Genomic DNA, 21,673 nt, shown 5'->3' on the forward strand with positions numbered 1-21,673 from the left:
GTAGGCTGCCACTTTAACACTTTCCAATACTTGCAGATCCATATGCCAAGTTTAGTTGTTTATGGCAGAGTGGTTGTAGAATGCCATTTTTTTGGAACAGACCCAAGAATGTGTAGTACATACAGACGGACCCATTTACCCAAACCCGCCTGACATCCATCAGCGTGGGTAATAGATACTTGATTCAGCACAAGCTGCAGTGGTTTTTCCCTAATCCTTTCAAAAACAATTTGGTCCTTGTTCTGAATAACATGATGAAGTGCTCTGAATCTTGGGTCATATATGCATATTCACAGGCTTTGCAGATGACCTGCTTTGATACCTGCTAAAAGTAATTGTATAATACCACAGAATTATACGCTTAAGTGTCAAAACATTAAAATGTAATGAGGACTGAAAACACTAACAATGTTTGTGCAAGTTTGTGATTGTGTTTGGTCATGCTGTTGAGGGAGTATTTCCATCATCCTTTTGCATCTTTGTGTGCATTTCAGAGCAGTCTCCGCTGCACTCCTTGGGGTATAATGGCGTCTTTAGAACAGCGGGTGGCAGAGCTGAAGGTGAACTCTGAGGTCAAATTAGTCGATTCTTCTGCTGAGCTGGAGAAGAGCCAGACGGGTTCAGGTAAAATCATCAAATCTGCCTCTCAGAGGCACAGGATTTTACTGCCAAGTTCACACAGCTTGAAATACCACAAAGTGTACAATGTGTGGGTTTCCTGTTCAGCACAAAAACCCTGTATGTGTGTAGAATGGAAATGCTAAACAAATTTTTCTTGGCCTACGGGATGACAGCCAGAAACTATGTTCTTACACTCATAGGCAAGCACAAGAATGAAATGACACAAACATAAGTTTAATGTCTGATACGCAGGCAAAGATTTAGCAGAACTAGGTAATAGTACCAGAGGACATGAAGACAGTATCAGCTATTGCAATCTAAATTCTCACCTCAATAACCAAAATTATTTCCATAATTGCCCTGACATTTACTACATTTGGTCCAAATCAGGTTGAAAATCAAATTCCTTAGGGCCCCTTCACACATAGTATGAATAAGTACAACTCTGGGCGACTCACTGCGGAACAGCTCATATGAGCAAAGCAGGAAAACATAGGGCACACCTGCCCGAATCAACGAGCAGGTGTGCACGATGCCACTGCGATAGTTCGTGCATGCAGGAACACAGTGCAAGCAGCTGCAGGATCTGTAAAAATAAATGCTGCGGCGGTTTTGTGCACATGGGAACACAGTGCGAGCAGCTGCTGTGAAAAAAACAAAAAGAAAAATTACATGCCACTCACGGGATTAAGAACTGCACTTTCCAAATGCTCTGATAGCCAGTTTTGTGAAAGGTGTGGGAAAATGCCTGCTATCAAAAAGGACATGCATGTATTTAAAAAAATAAAACCACACACCATACAAAAATATCGCATTTATTGAATCCCTCTTATGAAGCGGACAATACAGATATGATCCATCTGTTCCTCTGTAGATGACCCATGGTCACAGACGTACACCCATGAAATGACATGAATGAGAAGCAGGCTACTCTTATCATGTCCACATCTGCAGGCGGCGTGTCCAGCCGGCACAGTGCGCATGTCCTGTCTGACGCGCATGTCTTGTGGACAGCGCACCACAAGACAGACACCACATCATGTGGAACAGAGCTCACGTGGGTGGTGTGACATTCAGATCGCCCGCTGCGTGTTATGATCTGACAGTCGAGATCATCTGGGGTAGCCTGTCAATGTGCATGGCGTGCGCGTGCTCACTGCAGCCCATTGCAACAGCAATGTATGCTTTTATGTATGTCCAAGTGATGACAGCAAGCAGACACATGCACGTCACAGTGGATAGTTGTTAGTTCATGTCCATTCAAAGACTGAGTTCCCCAGCCATGACGTCCAGAACCACATATCTCCACAGCTGCTCCTGTCAGCGGCCACACTGCCTGTCAGTTCAGCGCACATACCAGTGTGTCACTGTGTCTGTTTGCAAAGCCACACTCGTGGGGCACTTAGAAAAATTTCACATCCAGCTCAACAGTGATTGTCTGCTGACTGTTGTCATCCTAATAGTGCGAGTGGCCACATATTTTCTAAGTGCCATGCGAGCGGTGTTAGATGCTCGTGTGTGTCACCTGGAATTTGGCCAACACCTGCCACAAGAGGGTTTGACGGGCTCTCACAGTGCACACTCTGTCTTTCAGCCGCTGGTCTGTGCAAATAGTTGTAGCAAGTGGTGAGGTATGAGGCATTGGAGGCAGCTACGATTTTGCATGTATTGCATACTATTCCTGCTTCATACGCAATTTGACCAAATTTGCACTGTGTGAGAAGGGGCCCTTAAGAATGACCTTTGCTAAAAATGAATTCTTTGATGGCAAGAGAGGAGTAGGCCAACAAACAGGTGGGCAGACATGACCTTGGACCCAGTGATGACCCATGGCAAATTTGACCTTCCTGGGCAATTCTGTAACTCACTTGAAAAGTGAGGTGTGTGTGTTGAGAAGGTGGAGAGAGTATTTTGAGGAACTGATGAATAAAGAAAATGAGAGTGAGAAAAGGCTGGATTATGTAGAGAGAGAAAATCAGAACATGAGGACAGCTATGAAGAGTGGAAAGGCAACTGGTCCATATGACATATATGTGGAGTCATGGAAATTTTTAGGAGTTATGGCAGTGGAGTTTTTCACCACATAGTTTAGTAAAATCATGGAACCTAAGAAAATGCCTGAAGAATGTAGAAGAAATGCACTGGTCGCAATTTTTTAAGAACAAGGTTAATGTGCAGAGCTATAGTAACTACAGAGGCATAACGTTGATCAGCAACAGCGTGAATTTATTGGAAAGTGTAATGGATACTCATCTTAAAAAAGAGATGAAGATCTGCAAGCAGCAAAATGGTTTCATGCCATAAAAGAGCACTACAGATCCAATGTTTGTGGTAAGAGTTCTGATGGAGAAGTATAGAGAAGGCCAGAAGGGGTTTCATTGTGTGTTTGTAGATTTAGAGAAGGCTTAATATGACAGGGTGCCAAGACAAGATGGGTAGTATTGTCAGTGGTGGGCACACTTCCGATAATCCAATAACAGATAATTATCGAAGATAATGTTTTCATTTTCAGATTATCTTTTTAGATAAATTTAAAAACCATCATCTGGCTAATTATCTTCCAATGAATTACCATCCGATAACTTTTAGACCGATAATGTACTAAACTAAGCTGAACACTGAAAAACATTTTTAAAACTGTTAAAGCTGTTGAGACCTACTTGTTAAAAGTTTCCTAATAAGCATGTTGTTCTACCCTCTGCAATCAGAAACTATTCTATCGTCTGTAAGCAAAGAACTGATGATCAAAAAAAAAAGTAATTTCCTTTAACACCATACTAACATAATTGCAATGTCACCAAGTCATCCAGAGGCATACATGTTTAACTTATGGTTCAAATTTTAACCACTCATTTTAGACACGTTATTTAAAATTATTGTCATGTCTGAAGTTTATAAAGTGAAAATATCAGATATATGTTTTCGTTTTAAAGTAATGTGCTAATTTTTAAGGTTTTGTGAGCACATGCTGTGCCAGGCAGCAATGCATTATGGGTAGCATAAGGTAATCTCAGATGTTCACGACAGGACAAATGCATTTCAGACACTCTGTTCAGGGTCCACAGATAACAGCATTAAACTCTAGTGCCTAAAACTCTCGTGAATATATTCTCTGGGTTTATAGACGTTAGTGTATTTGCGTTTGTTAAATTCCATGCATCTTAAATGTAGCAGACACGGATTATCTGGAATTTTGTTTGACATTTTTTCAAGGCCGCTACTCCCATCTACTGGCCAGGAGTGTTCATGGCAGTATTAAACGTCTGGGTACATGGCTGCTCTCAAAGTGTTGGTATTGTCCATTGTCCAGGCGCTTTTTTTGTGCATATATGTTAACTTTGTATTCTAAAACTACGGTTAGAAGTAATTCCGACTCCTTATCGGTCCACACGAACGAGGTTGGCGCCATGTTTTTAGTTTATGTGGAAGTAACGACAAGAGAATAAGGCTCCTGATTGGATAGAATTTTAATCAGTACCGCCACCCAAAGGTTTGGCAGACTAATTACAACACATTTATACGGTTCGATGGGGATGGATTTTTTTTTTTTAAACGACGTAGTGTGGATGAAGTTTTTTCCCCAAACTGAAAGGGTAAGATATTCCGTTTTACAAATACCCGACAACGTGTGTACATGGCCTTATGTCTGTGAAAGGCACTATATAAATAAATTTACTTACTTACTAATATTGAGTGCACGTTTTACAACATCATGAAAGTTTTAAAACATGCAATTGCGATGACACTTCCAGGGCTCCCTAAAAATGCCTGTTTTTACAAATAAAAATGGAATATTTTACAAAAGCACATTTATCTTTAAACCAACACACAACACACGTCACATTAACGTGTTGGTTTACATAATGGATTACTAAACCAATCACTGTTTAGCACTTTTACCCAGAATGCTTTGCGGCCTGTGTTTGTTACAAAACCTCAGAATTAGTGCCTTATTCAACATTAAAAGATATATGTTATATTTTAACTTTCTGCAAATGACATAACCGACATTAATGGAGTTATTCTATCAGTATTTTCAAAAAACCATTAGTATGACTTTATTTTTCAAGACCTCCACCTGACCGGAGTGTTGAAATTGATAGGGAGCTGGCCTTATGGCTGCTTTTGGTGCACCTCTGTGGTGGGAGCGCTGTTGTAAACAAGAGCTTCCAGCAGGAGCAGAATGTTGAAAGAAAAATGATTATGATTAGTAAAGAGTTGACTTCGTGGGTGCTCTCAGGATTTGTTTCTGCTGCTCCCTGCAGGGGGCAGCATGGTCAAACATTCTTGCTTAATCTTTAGGTCTTTTACCGCTTTTGATGCTTTCAAAAGCGATAGTGTTAAAAATCAATTTCAGCTCTTTAGTAACTGCAGATGTCCCATAGACAACACCGGAATTTATCGGTTATCGATTATCTGTAACTTCCGATACATTTTTGGGTGGTTTATCTTTATCAAAGATAACTTTTCAGTTATCTTATTATCTGTTATCGAAGTTAATTTTTTGGTTATCTGTGCCCACCACTGAGTATTGTATGAGGAAGTCTGGAGTGGCCGAGAAGTATGTGAGAGTGGTGTGGGATATGTACAAGGAAAGTGTGACAGTGGTGAGGTATGCAGTAGGAATGACAGATGCATTTAAGGTGGATGCAGGATTACATCAAGGATCAGCTCTGAACCCTTTCTTCTTTGCAATGGTGATGGACAGTTTGAAGGATGAGATCAGACAGGAGTCTCTATGGACTACGATGTTTGTAGATGACATTGTGATCTGTACTGGGAGTAGAGAGCAGGTTCATATTTGCCTGGAGAGATGGAGGTATGTTGTGGACAAAAGGGAAATGAAAGTCAGTTGGAGTAAGGACAACCTCTTATTGCTGAGTTTTGGCCCAGACTACCATCACAGTTACAAAAATGAGATTATTGTGTCCAGTTATCCACAATAGCAATCTAAAGTTGTGTCTCATAGTATTATGCATAATTAAACACCAGGTTACTGACTTTTCCAAGTGATATTAAATGCAGCCCCATGGCTTTCCCATGATATTCTATGGGAGTGACGAGGATGAACAGGATTAGGTGTGAACATGTCAGAGGAACAGCATAGGTAGGGCGGTGTTAAAATTAATTTTGTTTCCTCAAAATTATACACACAATACCCAATAATGACAATGTGAAAAATATTTTTTGTAAATTTATTAAGAATTAAAAAAACTAAGAAATCACATGTACCTAAGAATTCACAACCTTTGCCATGAAGCTCATTTGACCTCAGGTGCAACCTGTTTCCACTGATCATCCTTGAGATGTTTCTACACCTTAATTGGAGTCCAGCTGTGGTAAATTTAGTTGATTGGACTTGATTTGGAAAGGGAAATACCTGTTTACATATAAGGTCCCACAGACAGTACATGTTTGAGACCTGTAGACCTTTGAGACAGGATTGTCTCGAGGCACAAATCTGGAGAAGAGGACAGAAACATTTCTGCTGCTTTGAAGGTCCAGATGAGCACAGTGACCTCCATTATGATGGAGGCCACTGTGCTCATTGGGTCCTTCAGATCCAGCAGGACTCTTCCCAGAGCTGGCCACCCGTCATAACTGAGCAACCCGGGGAGAAGGACCTTAGTCATGGAGGTGACCAAGAACCTGATGGTCACTCTGCCAGAGCTCCAGAATTCCTCTGTGGAGAGACGATAACCTTCCACAAGGACATCCGTCTCTGCAGTAATCCACCAATCAGGTCTGCATGGTAGAGTGGCCAGATGGAAGCCACTCCTTAGTAAAAGACACATGGCAGCCCACCTGGAGTTTGCCAAAAGGCACCTGAAGGACTCTCAGACCATGAAAAACAAAATTATCTGGTCTGATAAGACAAAGAATGAACTCTTTTGTATGAAAGCCAGGCGTGATGTTTGGAGGAAACCAGGCACCATCCCTACAGTGTAGCATGGTGGTGGCAGCATCATGCTGTGGGGATGTTTTCAGCGGTAGGAACTGGGAGACTAGTCAGGATTGAGGGAAAGATGAATGCAGCAATGTACAGAGACATCCTGGTTGAAAACCTGCTCCAGAGCGCTCTTGACCTCAGACTGAGGTATTGGTTCATCTTTCAGCAGAGACAATGACCCTAAGCACACAGCCAAGATATCAAAGGAGTGGCTTCGGGACAACTCTGTGAATGTCCTTGAGTGGCCCAGCCAGAGCCCAGATTTAAATCCAATTAAAGATCTCTAGAGAGATCTGAAAATGGCTGTGCATGACACTCCTCATCCAACCTGATGTAGCTTGAGAGGTGCTACAAAGAGGAATGGACAAAACTGCCCAAAGATAGGTGCGCCAAGCTTGTGACATCATATTCAAGAAGACTTGAGGCTGTAATTGCTGCCAAAGGTGCAATGTGTGATTTCTTAGTTTTTCATTTGTAATAAATAAAAAAATCCAAAACACTTTTCGTGTTGTCATTATGGGGTGTTGTGAGTAGAATTTTGAGGGAAAAATTAATTTCATCCATTTTGAATAAGGCTGTATGTAACATAACAAAATGTGGAAAAAGTGAAGCGCTGTGAATAGTTTCTGGATGCACTGTATATTGTGATTTCAGGCAATATAAAACAAGCAGGAAGTGATAAGGGTAGAGACAGGAGAATCCAAATGCAAAAAGAAGACAAATTCAGAGTTGAGATAGCAGTGAGAGCTCAAGATATTATCAGCTTGACTTTAATATGAAAACTTGCTTCCCTTTAGCACAGAAAACTGATTAAAGTGTGTGAAGAGAACTTTAATCACTGTCTGCTGTTGCTCCACTAAATCACAACACTGTGTGACTCGTAAGTCATTATCAAGAGCAATGATTCGCTCTCTCTGCTGCAGACGCTGTGGTCATTAGGGATCCACTTTTAGTGTCTGGCAGACAAACATCAGGCAGACAAATCCATTACACATTCTCTGTGGGCAAGCGTCCTGTCACCAAAGTCTTTCCACAGCTCAGACCATACTTCATGGTTGTAAAGCAGCTGTGACACAAATCTCCAGGGATTTAAAATGACAAATAATCCAGAATATTTCACCATGAAGGTATTTCTCATGGCACTGCTTATACATGACCATAATTAAAAAACACCATGTGTCTGGAAAGACCACAAACGGTTTGAAATGCCAGCATGAGCAGACTAAAATAAAATAAATTACCCTTGCCTGTAGTTTGTCCAGGTTTCAGTCCATAAGTATTAACTTCCAACACAGCAGTAAATATATGACAGTGGATAAAGTCAAGTCATGTCTGGCAGCATGCGCTGATGCTGTGCTTTGCAGCATCTGCAACACCATGGAACTGCCTTGAATCCTGGAGATATATGATATATTAATTTGTAACAATGATTCTTGAATATGTATTAAGACATTTTCTGAACTTTTCATTTTGTGCCAAAAAATAAATTAATTAATAAAAAAAATCAGAGTATATTCATTTTACTGCTTTGCTAGCAATTGTAATTACTCTTTGTATAATTTGGTAAAAAATCATGAATGAATAGTCATGGTAGGGTCCATGTTAAGGTTTGCATCATCTTGGTGTAAAATCTATAGATGGTACTGTTAATTCTACCTGGTTCTTACTGTAATACTGTCCCTTACAAAGTATCAAACTCGCAGTTTTAAATTTATTCAAAGTCACAGTGGAAAAACAGGCCTGGATTCTGAAGAACTTCTCTGTTGCAAGAGATCCATCCGTTCAGAGCCTCAAACAATGGGCTAAAACAGTTTTTATAAAGCACAACATGGGCGTGGCAAAGGCAGACTTAATTTTGCAAAATCCTTCCCTTATTGGTCCCTGTGAGTATTCAAGGGAGGTCCCACCCCCTGCCCATAACCTGCGCGATAATGGGATGTATGATTTGTATTGTAACGTAATCCTCTTTGTTCTAAGTGGAAAACTGGTTCAACCCAGTTTGACATGTACATTTAAACAAATAACAGACTAAAAGTATATCAAACTAAGAATATAACCATTTAAGTCAAGTAATTACTTAATACCAAAACAAATACCAAAGAAAAATAATAAAATAATAGATAAACACACAAATATATCTAACAGTACTGATATGTTCAACTAAAACTAAAAATACAGTTGTCACGCTTGTGAGTTGAATGTCATAATGGCAGGTTGCACAAGCAGCCTATTCTATCATTACATCTATACTACATTAATCTGAGGTTGTGGTACAGGTAGCATGAATGAGTGAATGAATGGCCGCATGCTCCTAAATCTAATACTTAAGCAACATGTCATATCCACCTCCTGTTTGCACCTACAACAATACTTCTGCCCTGCTATTGCGACGACTACCAGACCAGAGGACTTGGCTAATTGGTTTAATTACTTGTCAAAAAAGTATTCAGCCAGATGTTATAGTAGCTGACAGATCATTAGCAGACTGGCCACTGATATCTGTCACCCACTGGGAGTCACAGAGATGTTGGAATGCAAGGTCAAAGATCTCTGCCAAGTTTAACATTGGGCACATTTTTATTTAAATTTAACCATAAATCTTGGTGAAAGTTGCTGCTGTAGATTATAGTACCTTACAAAGACCTTGCACAGCTTCAAGGCTGGGCATGGTCTAATTGTTGCAATTGTAGCGGAGCAATAGTTACGACAGTCTTTCACTTTTTCATAAAAGTGTGAAGACATCTAATGGACCTAAACAAATTCTGATATAGTGTCAAGCTGAAAGTGCCCTCTGAAAGCCACAATCCAAGATGGTGACAGCCACCAAATCTGACAGTCTTGTAGAAACTAAGCTGAATGAATCATTGGCAGAACAAACCTTTACAGTTAAGTTATTTTTATTTATTTATTTATTTTTACCTGTATAAGAGTTAGGGAACACAGAAATTTCATGAGCAAAGCACTCATGGCAAATCCAAGATGGCTACTGGCCGACATGTTGAAAATGATAAAAGTCAGAGGACCAGGTGTGCCATCTATTCATGTAATATGTATTATTAACTATTTTGAACTCACTAAAACTGTTTTAATATTTTTGCATTTTTGGGGTCATTCAAGATTGTTTTCAAGATGAACACCAGGTCTAAATCTGGAAATTGTATTTATCTCATGAATTGCAACATTTGTCATATATGCCTTCATACTATATCTATAAAATATAATTTGCCTTTCATTAATATCCTTATTCCTTCAACCAGATGCCTGCAGTTTATCCAAGATGATTGCTGGTGGCCATGTTGAAATGGGAATATGCCAGAATGCAGGACCCAAGTGCTGTATCTGTTTATGTATTATTTCTTGTTCAAATATTTTAGGCCCTTAATTATATCCTGTTACTATCTAAGTACTAAGAATGCTTACAAGATTATCTAAAAGGCATCATGTAATTCCAAAGGCAGTGAAATAAAATGACTTATGAACACAAAATTACACATAATTACAAATGTTACATTACATTAATAGATATTTGCTATTTGGTTCCTGACATTTTACCATTTACAAAATGAGGTACCCATATAAAGAAATTATAATGTTCATAACTTCTTAGAAACCATCTTGAATATGCCACAAAAGCAAAAATACATATTTACTGACCCTTCCTGCTGATTAGGCCTGAGAATGGGTTTTGAAACTGCAAAGTATTCTTTTCTAAACTGCATGTGGACTTTTTGAAAATAATCCCAGTTTGGAATTTCCTTTCCAGAGTATAAGCTGTGGCTTATGAATGAGAGATACCGGTAATAAAGATATATTGCATGAACAGATCCACCATTTAGTTGCTACAATATGATATTTTCCCATTTCAAAATGGCTGCCAGCAGGTCCATCTTGGATTAATTACCACATTTCTCTGAAGGAATAAAGGTGAATATAAAAGGCAAATTATATTTTACAGACATAGCATAAAGACATATATCACAAACATTGTACTTCATTAGATAACTGCAATTACCAGATTTGGACTTAACGGCTGTCTTGAAGACCACGTAGAATGACCCTGGAAAGCAAAAATATCAAGGGAATCTCACTTAGGGACCTCAAAATAGTTATAAAAAAAACATATTAGGTGAATAGATAGAACACCTGGTTCCTGCAGTCTTACTTTTCATCATTTTCACTTGAATTTGCCAAGAGTGCTTCGCTCATGAAATTTCTGTGTTCCTTAACTCTTATACAGGTAATAAATCTTAATTCTAAAGGTTTGCTGTGGTAATGATTCATAAAAGGACTTATGTTTCTGCTAAAGTCAGATTTGGTTCCTGTCAGCCACATTGGATTGTGGCTGTTGGGGGGTGCTTTCAGCTTGACACTATATCAGAATTTGTTTGGGTCCATTAGATGTCTTCATCTGCCAAGTTTGACACTTTTATTAAAAAGTGAACGATTTCAGTATTTTCCGGTAATTATTTGCTCCGCTACATATGAACTGTTTCCATTGTCCAGAGAATGAGATCTAGAACTTTCATATATGTAGTACACAACAGTAGATTGGCCATGCCAGAAGTCTTGGTTCAATTCCCTGATCAGACAAGAAAATCAGGAAGTTGCCCTCGACCAAGATCCATAATCCCAAATTTGTTCCTGGTGTGCAGTTGGATTCACTGTAAAGTGCTTTCAGTATGCATCAGATGTAAAAGTGCTACAGCAATGCAGTCCATTTTTGCCATTTATGTATTTTGCTTAAAATGGTTGCAAAATAAATTGTACTTTTGACAGTGGTGAAATAATCGAAAAAAAAAAAAGATAGCACATCAGTAGGCTGAGGCAGGAATGTTACTCAGGCCTAACAGTGATAATGGCAACATCATACTTTCCTCCTCCAGTGCACGTATGAATGGCTTTCAGTACTGCAGAAGGTAAATAACATCACAACCAGGAATTTTTAAAAAATTCACTAATTTGAGAAAACAAAAGGCAAAGGAAAAACAGCTAGGAAGAAATGCCTTCCAACCTTCAACAAGAAGATGGACTACAAAGAAGCATGCTGTGGTCTATATTTATTTCAGTGAAAAGTAGATTTTTTTCTTTGAAAGCAGTTTTAGCATTACCTGAAGGAGTGAATTCTTGACAGAGCATATGGAGCTTGTTTCATAGCTGTATATGGTTTTAAACTGAACTCTTACTAGGTAATTCTGATTGTTTTTGTTCTCATTCTTTCCTTTTGTCAGAAGATGTCCTTGCAGCCAAGCAAGATGGATCTCACGAATCACATTACCACCCCATCATCCCTCATTCCTTTTCAGGTCCTGAGGGAATCCTTGAGACAGAAACAGTGGACACATGGCACTCAGACATAGTAAGAGGAGCACCAGAGATAAAAGATGACCTTACTCAAGACGTTTATCAAGAAGTCCAAAAGGTAGAAACCTATATTTTTGGATTAGTACAACGTCGAGTCTTACTCCCCCGCTCTTCCAAGCCTCGCACCAGCTTGGCACATGACACCCGTGGAGTCAGTGTGGCAAGGCAAAGTAGTTTGTGCTATAAGGAGGACCAACACTCGCCAAAGCAAGTAGCTGTTCAAGGTTTGCCAGAGAGCCTCACATTGTTGCAGCCTTCAGAAGAAACTGTTCCACAGGCTTGCCATAACATGGATCAGGACCATTACATAGGATTTGGGTTCACTGATGGGTCTCCACCCTCGTATCACCTCCAGCAAAGTGTTCAGCATCAACCAGGGCTTTATCACAAACCCAGGCATAGCCCCCTGGTGAATGACCCCCATTCAAACCCAATGGAATATCCATCTTGCAGGATGATACAAACCCAACCTGACTCCAGCAATAGTGATCCTGAGTCACCACAACATTTCCACAACTACCCTTCTTCTCCACCACTGTCAAAGTCTCACCCACTGCCTTCAACTGACGAGCAACTGGTCAATGCTGAGTACATCCCAGCCCAACCCTGTCGCGCCTCTACCAGAAGTTATGCCAATCACCACTCCAACCCACATAAGTCCTCTGGGCCACCCAAACACAACCGAAGCACATATTCTCCCGAAAGGAGTAATCATCATCTGGAGCAGCAGGCACCAGCTTCTCAGGTCCAACCTTCCAGATCCAAAGGAGCCCCTAAAAAGTGTCGCTCTAATGAAGACAAAGGTGGTGCCTCTAGGAAACCAGGAAAGAAGGCATGTAGGTCTCAGTCAGAAAACAGCCTGCAAAGAGTTCCAGAACGTAAGTACAATACAGTGGAGCGGGATGGTGGTGGAAGTGGAAGTGGTAGCAGGGGAAGCCGCAGTAGTCAGTCCAGGAGCAAGAAACAACAACAAGGAAGCGTAAGTTATCGACGTTGGCAGTCCACGCTTGAGCTCAGCCAAGATGAGGCAGATCAGCCACCTATGCAGGCACCAATGCAACCCTCTTCAGCTTCAAACCAAAGAGACCATTGTGTAAGACGTACACGCAAGCCGCGCTTAACACACACATCATATGCCCTCCACCACCACCAAAACCACCATCACTCCCACCATCATCAACACATGGAATTCCAGCTAGAGAGAGACCACATGCCGGTGTGTCCACCCAGTGAGGACTACGGTCAACCTGGTCAAGGTGAATCTGACTCTAGCACAAGCGATGCTGACTCTCCAGACTCCAGCTCCTTGACCAGTGACTCAGATGAAAGTGGAGGTCTGGTTTGGCCCCAACAGCTATCCCCACAGCTTTCTCTGCCATCACCCCCAGCTCCACCTGGTGCACCTCTGCAACACAAGGCTTTTGTCAAAATTAAGGCCTCCCATGCTCTGAAAAAGAAGATCCTGCGCTTTCGCACAGGTTCACTTAAAGTAATGACCACTGTGTAATTGTGGATCACTGGCTAAATTGGACATGTACAAGGACAGAAAGAGTTACATTGTGTGTTTGTGGACTTAGAAAAAGCTTATGATAGGGTGCCAAGAGAAGAGTTGTGGTATTGTATGAGGAAGTCTGGAGTGGCAGAGAAGTATGTTAGGGTAGTGCAGGACATGTACAAGAATAGTGTGACAGCGGTGAGATGCGCAGTCGGAATGACAGACTCATTCAAGGTGGAGGTGGGATTACACCAAGGATCAGCTCTGAGTCCTTTCTTGTTTGCAGTGGTGATGGACAGGTTGACGGATGAGATCAGACAGGAGTCCCCATGGACTATGATGTTTGCAGATGACATTGTGATCTGTAGTGAGAGTAGAGAGCAAGTTGAGTCTAGTCTGGAGAAGTGGAGATATGCTTTGGAGAGAAGGGGAATGAAAGTCAGTAGAAGCAAGACTGAGTACATGTGTGTGAATGAGAGGGAGCCCAGTGGAATAGTGCAGTTACAAGGAGTAGAAGTGGTGAAAGTAGATGAGTTTAAATATTTGGGGTCAGCTGTTAAAAGTAATGGAGAGTGTGGTAGAGAGGTGAAGAAGAGAGTGCAGGCAGGGTGAAGTGGGTGGAGAAAGGTGGCAGGAGTGATTTGTGACCGAAGAATATCAGCAAGGGTGAAGGGGAAAGTTTACAAAACAGTAGTGAGACCAGCTATGTTGTATGGTTTAGAGACAGTGGCACTAACAAAAAGACAGGAGGCAGAGCTGGAGGTGGCAGAGCTGAAGATGTTGAGATTCTCTTTGGGAGTGACAAGAATGGACAAGATTAGGAATGAACATATCAGAGGGACAGCTCAGGTGGGACGGTTTGGAGACAAAGTCAGAGAGGCGAGACTGAGATGGTTTGGACATGTGCAGAGGAGGGACCCAGTGTATATAGGGAGAAGGATGCTGAGGATGGAGCCACCAGGCAGGAGGAGAAGAGGGAGACCAAAGAGGAGGTTCATGGATGTGCTGAGAGAGGACATGCAGGTGGTTGGTGTGACAGAGGAAGATACAGAGGACAGGGTGAGATGGAAACGATTGATCTGCTGTGGCGACCCCTAACGGGAACAGCCGAAAGACAAAGAAGAAGAAGACAGTATTACCTATATAAAATAACATAAAACAACAGAAGCAACTGTTAGAACATTGTGCAATCTTCTAACAGTACAGTATGTGTGTGCATATGTGGTAATGCCTTATTCAAAGACAAGTCATAGTTGCATTTGAAGTTCCCTTTACCTTGTTAACAGGACCTTGTTATCTATCCAGTAAAACTGACATGGGCAGGATATGTTGCAGTTTCACCCTGAAAGACCAGAGCCCGGTTTCATAAAGCAGTCTAATCGATCAGTCCACTAAAATTACTTTGTTGACTATGGTTAGACGCCCAACATTATCAGTCTAATCACTGGTTCACATCAAAGGCTAAACTTGCAGATTGGCTGTCTTATGTTAGTCGACAATTTTCACAAACATAACAACCTTGCGAGCACCGGAGCCAAGAAACACCTCCAATACGCAACGGTTTTGTTCACGTCCGAGTTGGTCGTTGTCATGAACTATCCAGCCTTTGTTTCGTTAACTGGCTTTATTAACATTTATGGGCACATACGACCTGCAGAATGATGTGTTTAGCACTTATCCTAGCATTTCTTCTTCTACACTTCCATCAAGGCTTTTTGTGCACACAGCACAGCGATGCCCAAGGTTGGGTAGGATTACTTTGAAAGAATACATGTGGATTACATGTATGTATGTACATACATTTAGATTATTTGTAATCTGATTACTTTTGGATTATATTTCAAAGTAATCCTACCCAACCTTGCCGGTGGCTAATGTGAGAACTGTCACAAGCCCATCATGACAGTCATCATCTGCTACAGCCATAGCCAAAAGCGGAGGTAGCTCTCCTTTTGGAGGGATACGAGCAACGTAGGGGTGCTCTTGAGTGTTCCATCAAGTGGTAGTACACGATAGCTGCCATTTATTGAGGTAAGACACTTAAGTTTTGTAGACTAAAATAAGATTAGCCTCCTCTGTACCAGGCTAAAAACTTAAGTTGGGTAATGCAAAACCTTAGCAGACTAAGCAATTTGTGCAACGACTATCGTCAAAAAGTTAGTCAACTAAGTGAGTTTATGCAAGATTAGACTGCTTTATGAAACCATGCCCTTGTCACCTCATACAGGTGTTCTATATGACAATTAAGAGCCATGACATTCAAATAACGTCGGTAGAGCTGTATGAGTCTGTAATACTTGTATTAGCCTATTTGAAGAGGCGTTAACTGACTGCTGCTTAGATTCTTTGAACTGGCCCCAAGAAGAGTGCTTTAGTTTACAAGTTATGCCAATTTGTTGTTATCTAAAGCTGTAATGTAATAATACTGACTAAACAGTCCCATTTCCCAGTTCCATTCACAATTTAATCATGCTACGGGCTCAGTTTTTAAGTGATTTAAGATGGGTAATATTGCCATTGCAGATATGAGATGAATTGTATCAAAAATTATATACAAGGTCCTGTATATAGATTATTGCATTTTTTCCTTTCTTTTTTGTGATAAGGGTACTCTGCTATATTTACTCCTGAATATCCCCCACACATGTACACAGTAAAATCACCAGAATAAAACTAACACTGACAGTATTGAATTAACACTGCCAGTGAACATATGGTCCTACCATATGTTCACTGACAGGGTTAATTTAACACTGGTGATTTTACTGTGTACATGCACCAAAGCTACTGGCAACATCCTTGAACTCACACTGAAATGTAGTTTTTAAATTTAGCAGTATCCTCAGATAAATGTGCCAGTATACCTGCCAGGGTCATTTTGAGGCTTAGGCAACCTACAGTAGGCAGTTTCCTATGGTCTCCTACCCCCACTATATATATATATATATATATATATATATATATATATATATATATATATATATATATATATATATATATATATATATATATATATATATATATATATATATATATATATATCGTGCCACAATGTCCAGAAAAGCCATTGATACTCTCCATTGTAAGGTGCAATATATTCTAACTCAAGACTTGTTGAAGAAGTCATCTTTGTAAAATACATTATGGTGGGTGGACATGCTTATATTTCATAAATGCAGTCCAGCTATATAATCAATACTTATTGTACATATGTCACTGAGGTCTTATTAATGACTATATCATTTTAAGACTTTTAATTGTCATGTTGTCATGAGTTATATTAAAAAACCGTGCGCTTCCAAGTGTCACAAACCATTCTCCTTTCTATTTATATACTCCTAATAAAAAGTTATACACGCATTTGGAAGTTATTGTTGGAAATCACCACCTGCTTTGCTGAAACTGGTCACCGCTAAATCTTACCTGTTGCAGTGGGTTGAGTGTTTTCTACCTCAAGTGGTGTTATTTTGGAAATCATTCATTCATTCATTTTCAGACGCTTATCGGGGTCCGGGTCGAGGTGAAATCAGTCAAATTAAGTCACACAACATACATGTCCTCCAAAACATTTATGATTTCACTCACTCACTCATCTTCAACCGCTTATTCCAATTAAGGGTCGCAGGGGGGCTAGAGCATATCCCAGCAGTCATAGGGCATGAGGCGGGGTATACCCTGGACAGGATGCCAGTCTGACACAGGGCCACATATAGACAAACACACATATTCACACAAAATTTCACACCTATGGACAATTTTTTGTTCACTAAAGTTATTAATTGCAGTTAAAAAAAAAAAAAAAAAAAAATAGTGGGCAAGTTTGAGCAAAGTGTGGAGCATCTTAAAGGTGTGAGAGTAAATTTTGAATATCTGAGAAACCTTTGCATTACATCACATTAATGTCAGCTTCTAGAAAAATGTCTTGCCATTCAAAGATGTGCATGACGTTAAGAGGAAGAGACAGAAAGAACTCAGTAACAATTTATTGCAAGTACAAAATATTTTAATTTGTAATAAAATAACAAAAAACACAATTAGAACCGATTATAATGATTTCAAATACACATATTTGTTTTGGAACATTAAAGAAAATATAACGTTTCTGGTTTGGCTTTTGTTTCTAGCCATATAGCAATTATTTCTGGGTTTTGCTTTTGTTTCTTGAACTGGTTTAAAGCTTTGATCTGCTTAACTGGGAATGGGTACAACCTATTATGGAACAGTGCATGTAGGAACATGTCAAAAATAAATAAAGAAATAAACCCCCTGACCTTTAGGAGACTTTGACTAGAAATGTGACCACATGTTATAAAATGACTACTGGTGAAGGAGTGCATTGTTACTGCTAACTACTTTTTTAAAGTAATGAACTCTGACAACCTTTCACTGTTTGCAACTTTTAAGCGACCTTCATATAGAAATTGTGAATCTGAATTTCTTACTGAGGGACAGTGTATAAAATGTTATAATGACTTGTTGTTTTCATATTAATAGCAGGCTATTTACACACTGATGATAATTTGTGAGTCTAAAGATTGCATTTAATAGTAAAATGTCACATTGAGTTTTTTGACAGTATTATTATTTAAAGTGCACAAGCCCATTTGCTATTAACATCTTTTGTATGGGAATTTTTCTGACAACATACAATGTATGAAATGTAAGTGTTTGTACAGTATTAAAAAGTGCCAAAGCAATACTTGTGTTGGAATAAACATTGCCTCATCCTGATTTTAAAATTGTTTCTGTCTTGCAAGGCTTTTTGGACTTGAAATAAAAAAAAAACATGAACACAAGAATTGGCCCTTCTGTAAACAAACCGCGTTATCTGCCACACTCTGTTACCAAATGCCTGGTCCATGTTAATGACCAGAGGCGGCCCACACACAGGCACAAGGAAACACACTCAGACCAATCAGCAGCATGAGTGTTGGTGATGGAAAGTGTTGAGTGACTGGAAAGTTGCAGGAGAAAGAGAGTGGAGGAAGTGACCAAAAATTAAAGCGGAATGTTGTTATACTTCTTTTTCCCCTTTTGACAATTTGTGCGTACTATTCCTCCATTTTCAGAGACCATTAGATAGATAGATAGATAGATAGATAGATAGATAGATAGATAGATAGATAGATAGATAGATAGATAGATAGATAGATAGATAGATAGATAGATAGATAGATAGATAGATAGATAGATAGATAGATAGATAGATAGATAGATAGATAGATAGATAGGACCTTATATGTAGACAGGTGTGTGCCTTTTCAAATCATGTCCAATCAACTGAATTTAGTTTTGAGCTTCATGGCAAAGGCTGTGAATAATTATGTTCATGTGTTTTCTTAGTTTTTTGTTTGTTTGTTTAATAAATTTGCAAAATCAAAAAAAAATGCATGGTCATTATGGGGTATTGTGTGTAGAATTTTGAGGAAAAAAATGTATCCATTTTGGAATAATGCGGTAATATAAAATGTGGAAAAACTGATGCGCTGTTGAAAATACTTTGTAGATGTACTTTCTAGAGGTGTATATATACACCTATGTACAGTGATCATGTTGATTTCTGCTGTTCAGCTGTACATTTTACGATGGGGGTGGTTGGAAGTGCCTCTCTTTTGGAGCCAGCCTCAAGTAATAATAGACTTGCAAGATTTTTCACTTCCACATTTGCTTCATTTAACTGGAGTGGAGGTTGGAGTTTGATTAAAACCATTAAAACCAAGCTGATCTGGATGTGTTTGCTGGTGGAGCGTTAAGCTACAATGAACAACAGGCAAAAGAGTTTTACATTCAGTGCCACTGCAATCAAGTTTAATGCATGCCGAAAGAAGAATAAAAACAAAAAGGATTTCAATCATTTTTAAGCGAGAAGTGTATTTTAACATCAATCTTCCAGTTATTGTGGTTTGGGGAAACCAATCACCAAAATTAATGCACAACTGTGTATATTAGGTTCAAGCATCGACTACATTATCCTGCAAAGGCTGGCTGTCTGAAATGAATGCATGCACACACTCGCACCCTTCCATCAGTCACAACTCATCAGCAGAACACTGCTGACCTCATGATGTTGTTTCTTCAAAGAGGCTGACTGAGAGAGTGAAGAGGCGACAAACGTCGAAGGGCTGCTTTATGACATCAGGCTTCATTACATTCAGAAAGGGGGATGAAGGAAAGTAAAAGAGGACAGGAAAGAAATCGACATATACAGTAGTGTTCAGAATAAAAGTGCTATGTGACTAAAAAGATTAATCCAGGTTTTGAGTATATTTCTTATTGTTACATGGGAAACAAGATACCAGTAGATTCAGTAGATTCTCACAAATCCAACAAGACCAAGCATTCATGATATGCACACTCTTAAGGCTATGAAATTGGGCTATAAGTAAAAAAAAGTAGAAAAGGGGGTGTTCACAATAATAGTAGTGTGGCATTCAGTCAGTGAGTTCATCAATTTTGTGGAACAAACAGGTGTGAATCAGGTGTCCCCTATGTAAGGATGAAGCCAGCACCTGTTGAACATGCTTTTCTCTTTGAAAGCATGAGGAAAATGGGACGTTCAAGACATTGTTCAGAAGAACAGAGTAGTTTAATTAAAAAGTTGATTGGAGAGGGGAAAACTTATATGCAGGTGCAAAAAATTATAGGCTGTTCATCTACAATGATCTCCAATGCTTTAAAATGGAGAAAAAAACAGAGACGCATGGAAGAAAACAGAAAACAACCATAAAAATGGATAGAATAATAACCAGAATGGCAAAGGCTCACCCATTGTTCAGCTCCAGGATGATCAAAGACAGTCTGGAGTTACCTGTAAGTGCTGTGACAGTTAGAAGACACCTGTGTGAAGCTAATTTATTTGCAAGAATCCCCCGCAAAGTCCCTCTGTTAAATAAAAGACATGCAGAAGAGGTTACAATTTCTCAAACAACACATCAACTGGCCTAAAGAGAAATGGAGGAATATTTTGTGGACTGATGAGAGTAAAATTGTTCTTTTTGGGTCCAAGGGCCGCAGACAGTTTGTGAGACGACCCCCAAACTCTGAATTCAAGCCACAGTTCACAGTGAAGACAGTGAAGCATGGTGGAGCAAGCATCATGATATGGGCATGTTTCTCCTACTATGGTGTTGGGCCTATATATCACATACCAGGTATCATGGATCAGTTTGGATATGTCAAAATACTTGAAGAGGTCATGTTGCCTTATGCTGAAGAGGACATGCACTTGAAATCAGTGTTTCAACAAGACAATGACCCCAAGCACAATAGTAAATGAGCAAAATCTTGGTTCCAAACCAACAAAATTAATGCCTCGCAGATGTGAAAAAATCATGAAAAACTGTGGTTATACAATTAAATACTAGTTTAGTAATTCCAGGATTGCTAAAAAAGCAGTTTGAACATAATAGTTTTGAGTTTGTAGCGTCAACAGCAGATGCTACTATTATTGTGAACACCCCCTTTTCTACTTTTTTTTTTACTAATAACCCAATTCCATAGCCTTAAGAGTGTGCATATCATGGATGCTTGGTCTTGTTGGATTTGTGAGAATCTACTGAATCTACTGGTACCTTGTTTCCCATGTAACAATAAGAAATATACTCAAAACCTGGATTAATCTTTTTAGTCACATAGCACTACTATTATTCTGAACACTACTGTATGTGTCACCAAGGCTCCAAAAGGGAACACAGAAACTTCACACTTATGAAACACTGTAATCTTTTTAGCCATATCACAGTGTTGGAGACATTTTCCCAGCTTCCATCCTTTAGTTCTCCTGATTTTTGCCTTCATCCCTCCATCTGTTAGTAGTTAGAAGAAACATGCTCCCTTCAGGGCCAGGAACCTGGAGTATTTCCTGCTCTGCCAGAGAGCCAGAGGGAAAGAGACAAGAGGAGGAGGAGAAGGAAGAGGAGATGAAGGGGAGAACAGAGAGCCAGTGAGCCTGAGTAGGAAACCCACAGAGAGAAAGAGAAACAGAGGGAAAGAAGGAGGGAGTTTAGAAAAATAGGAGGAGGCTGAACGAAGGCCTCGTGCGCAGACATCTGGCTTTGATTATCCAGACAGAGAGGGTGATGGTGAGAGAGCGGAGACAGAGGGGCTTTTATTTTTGGCACTTTAGGGTATAACAGAGTGATTGACCTATTTCTTCCTTTTGAATCCTTTCTGATTTTTATTCATTTCTATGCACTTCATTCACATTTGGAATCTGTGGATCCTTTTCACTGCGGTGGCCCTGTAGA

The 21,673-nt window shown here is 39.7% G+C and overlaps 1 protein-coding gene across 2 annotated transcripts in view; it reads left to right on the top strand.

Annotated features, from left to right (window-relative positions):
* The window catches only part of dact3a (dishevelled-binding antagonist of beta-catenin 3a), a 55,781-nt gene extending 42,215 nt beyond the window's left edge, over nucleotides 1-13,566 (top strand). The window contains exons 2-3 of one of the 2 annotated variants that reach the window (XM_034178796.1): nucleotides 495-624; nucleotides 11,800-13,566. In XM_034178796.1, coding sequence (XP_034034687.1) covers nucleotides 495-624; nucleotides 11,800-13,439 — 1,770 coding nt within the window. In that variant the 3' untranslated portion in view covers nucleotides 13,440-13,566. The remainder of the gene's footprint in view (nucleotides 1-494; nucleotides 625-11,799) is intronic. The other variant, XM_034178797.1, reaches the window with a different exon arrangement.
* The last annotated feature ends 8,107 nt before the right edge of the window (nucleotides 13,567-21,673 follow it).

The sequence above is a fragment of the Thalassophryne amazonica genome, chromosome 9 (genome assembly GCF_902500255.1).
Source record: "Thalassophryne amazonica chromosome 9, fThaAma1.1, whole genome shotgun sequence".
NCBI classification, from domain to species: domain Eukaryota; kingdom Metazoa; phylum Chordata; class Actinopteri; order Batrachoidiformes; family Batrachoididae; genus Thalassophryne; species Thalassophryne amazonica.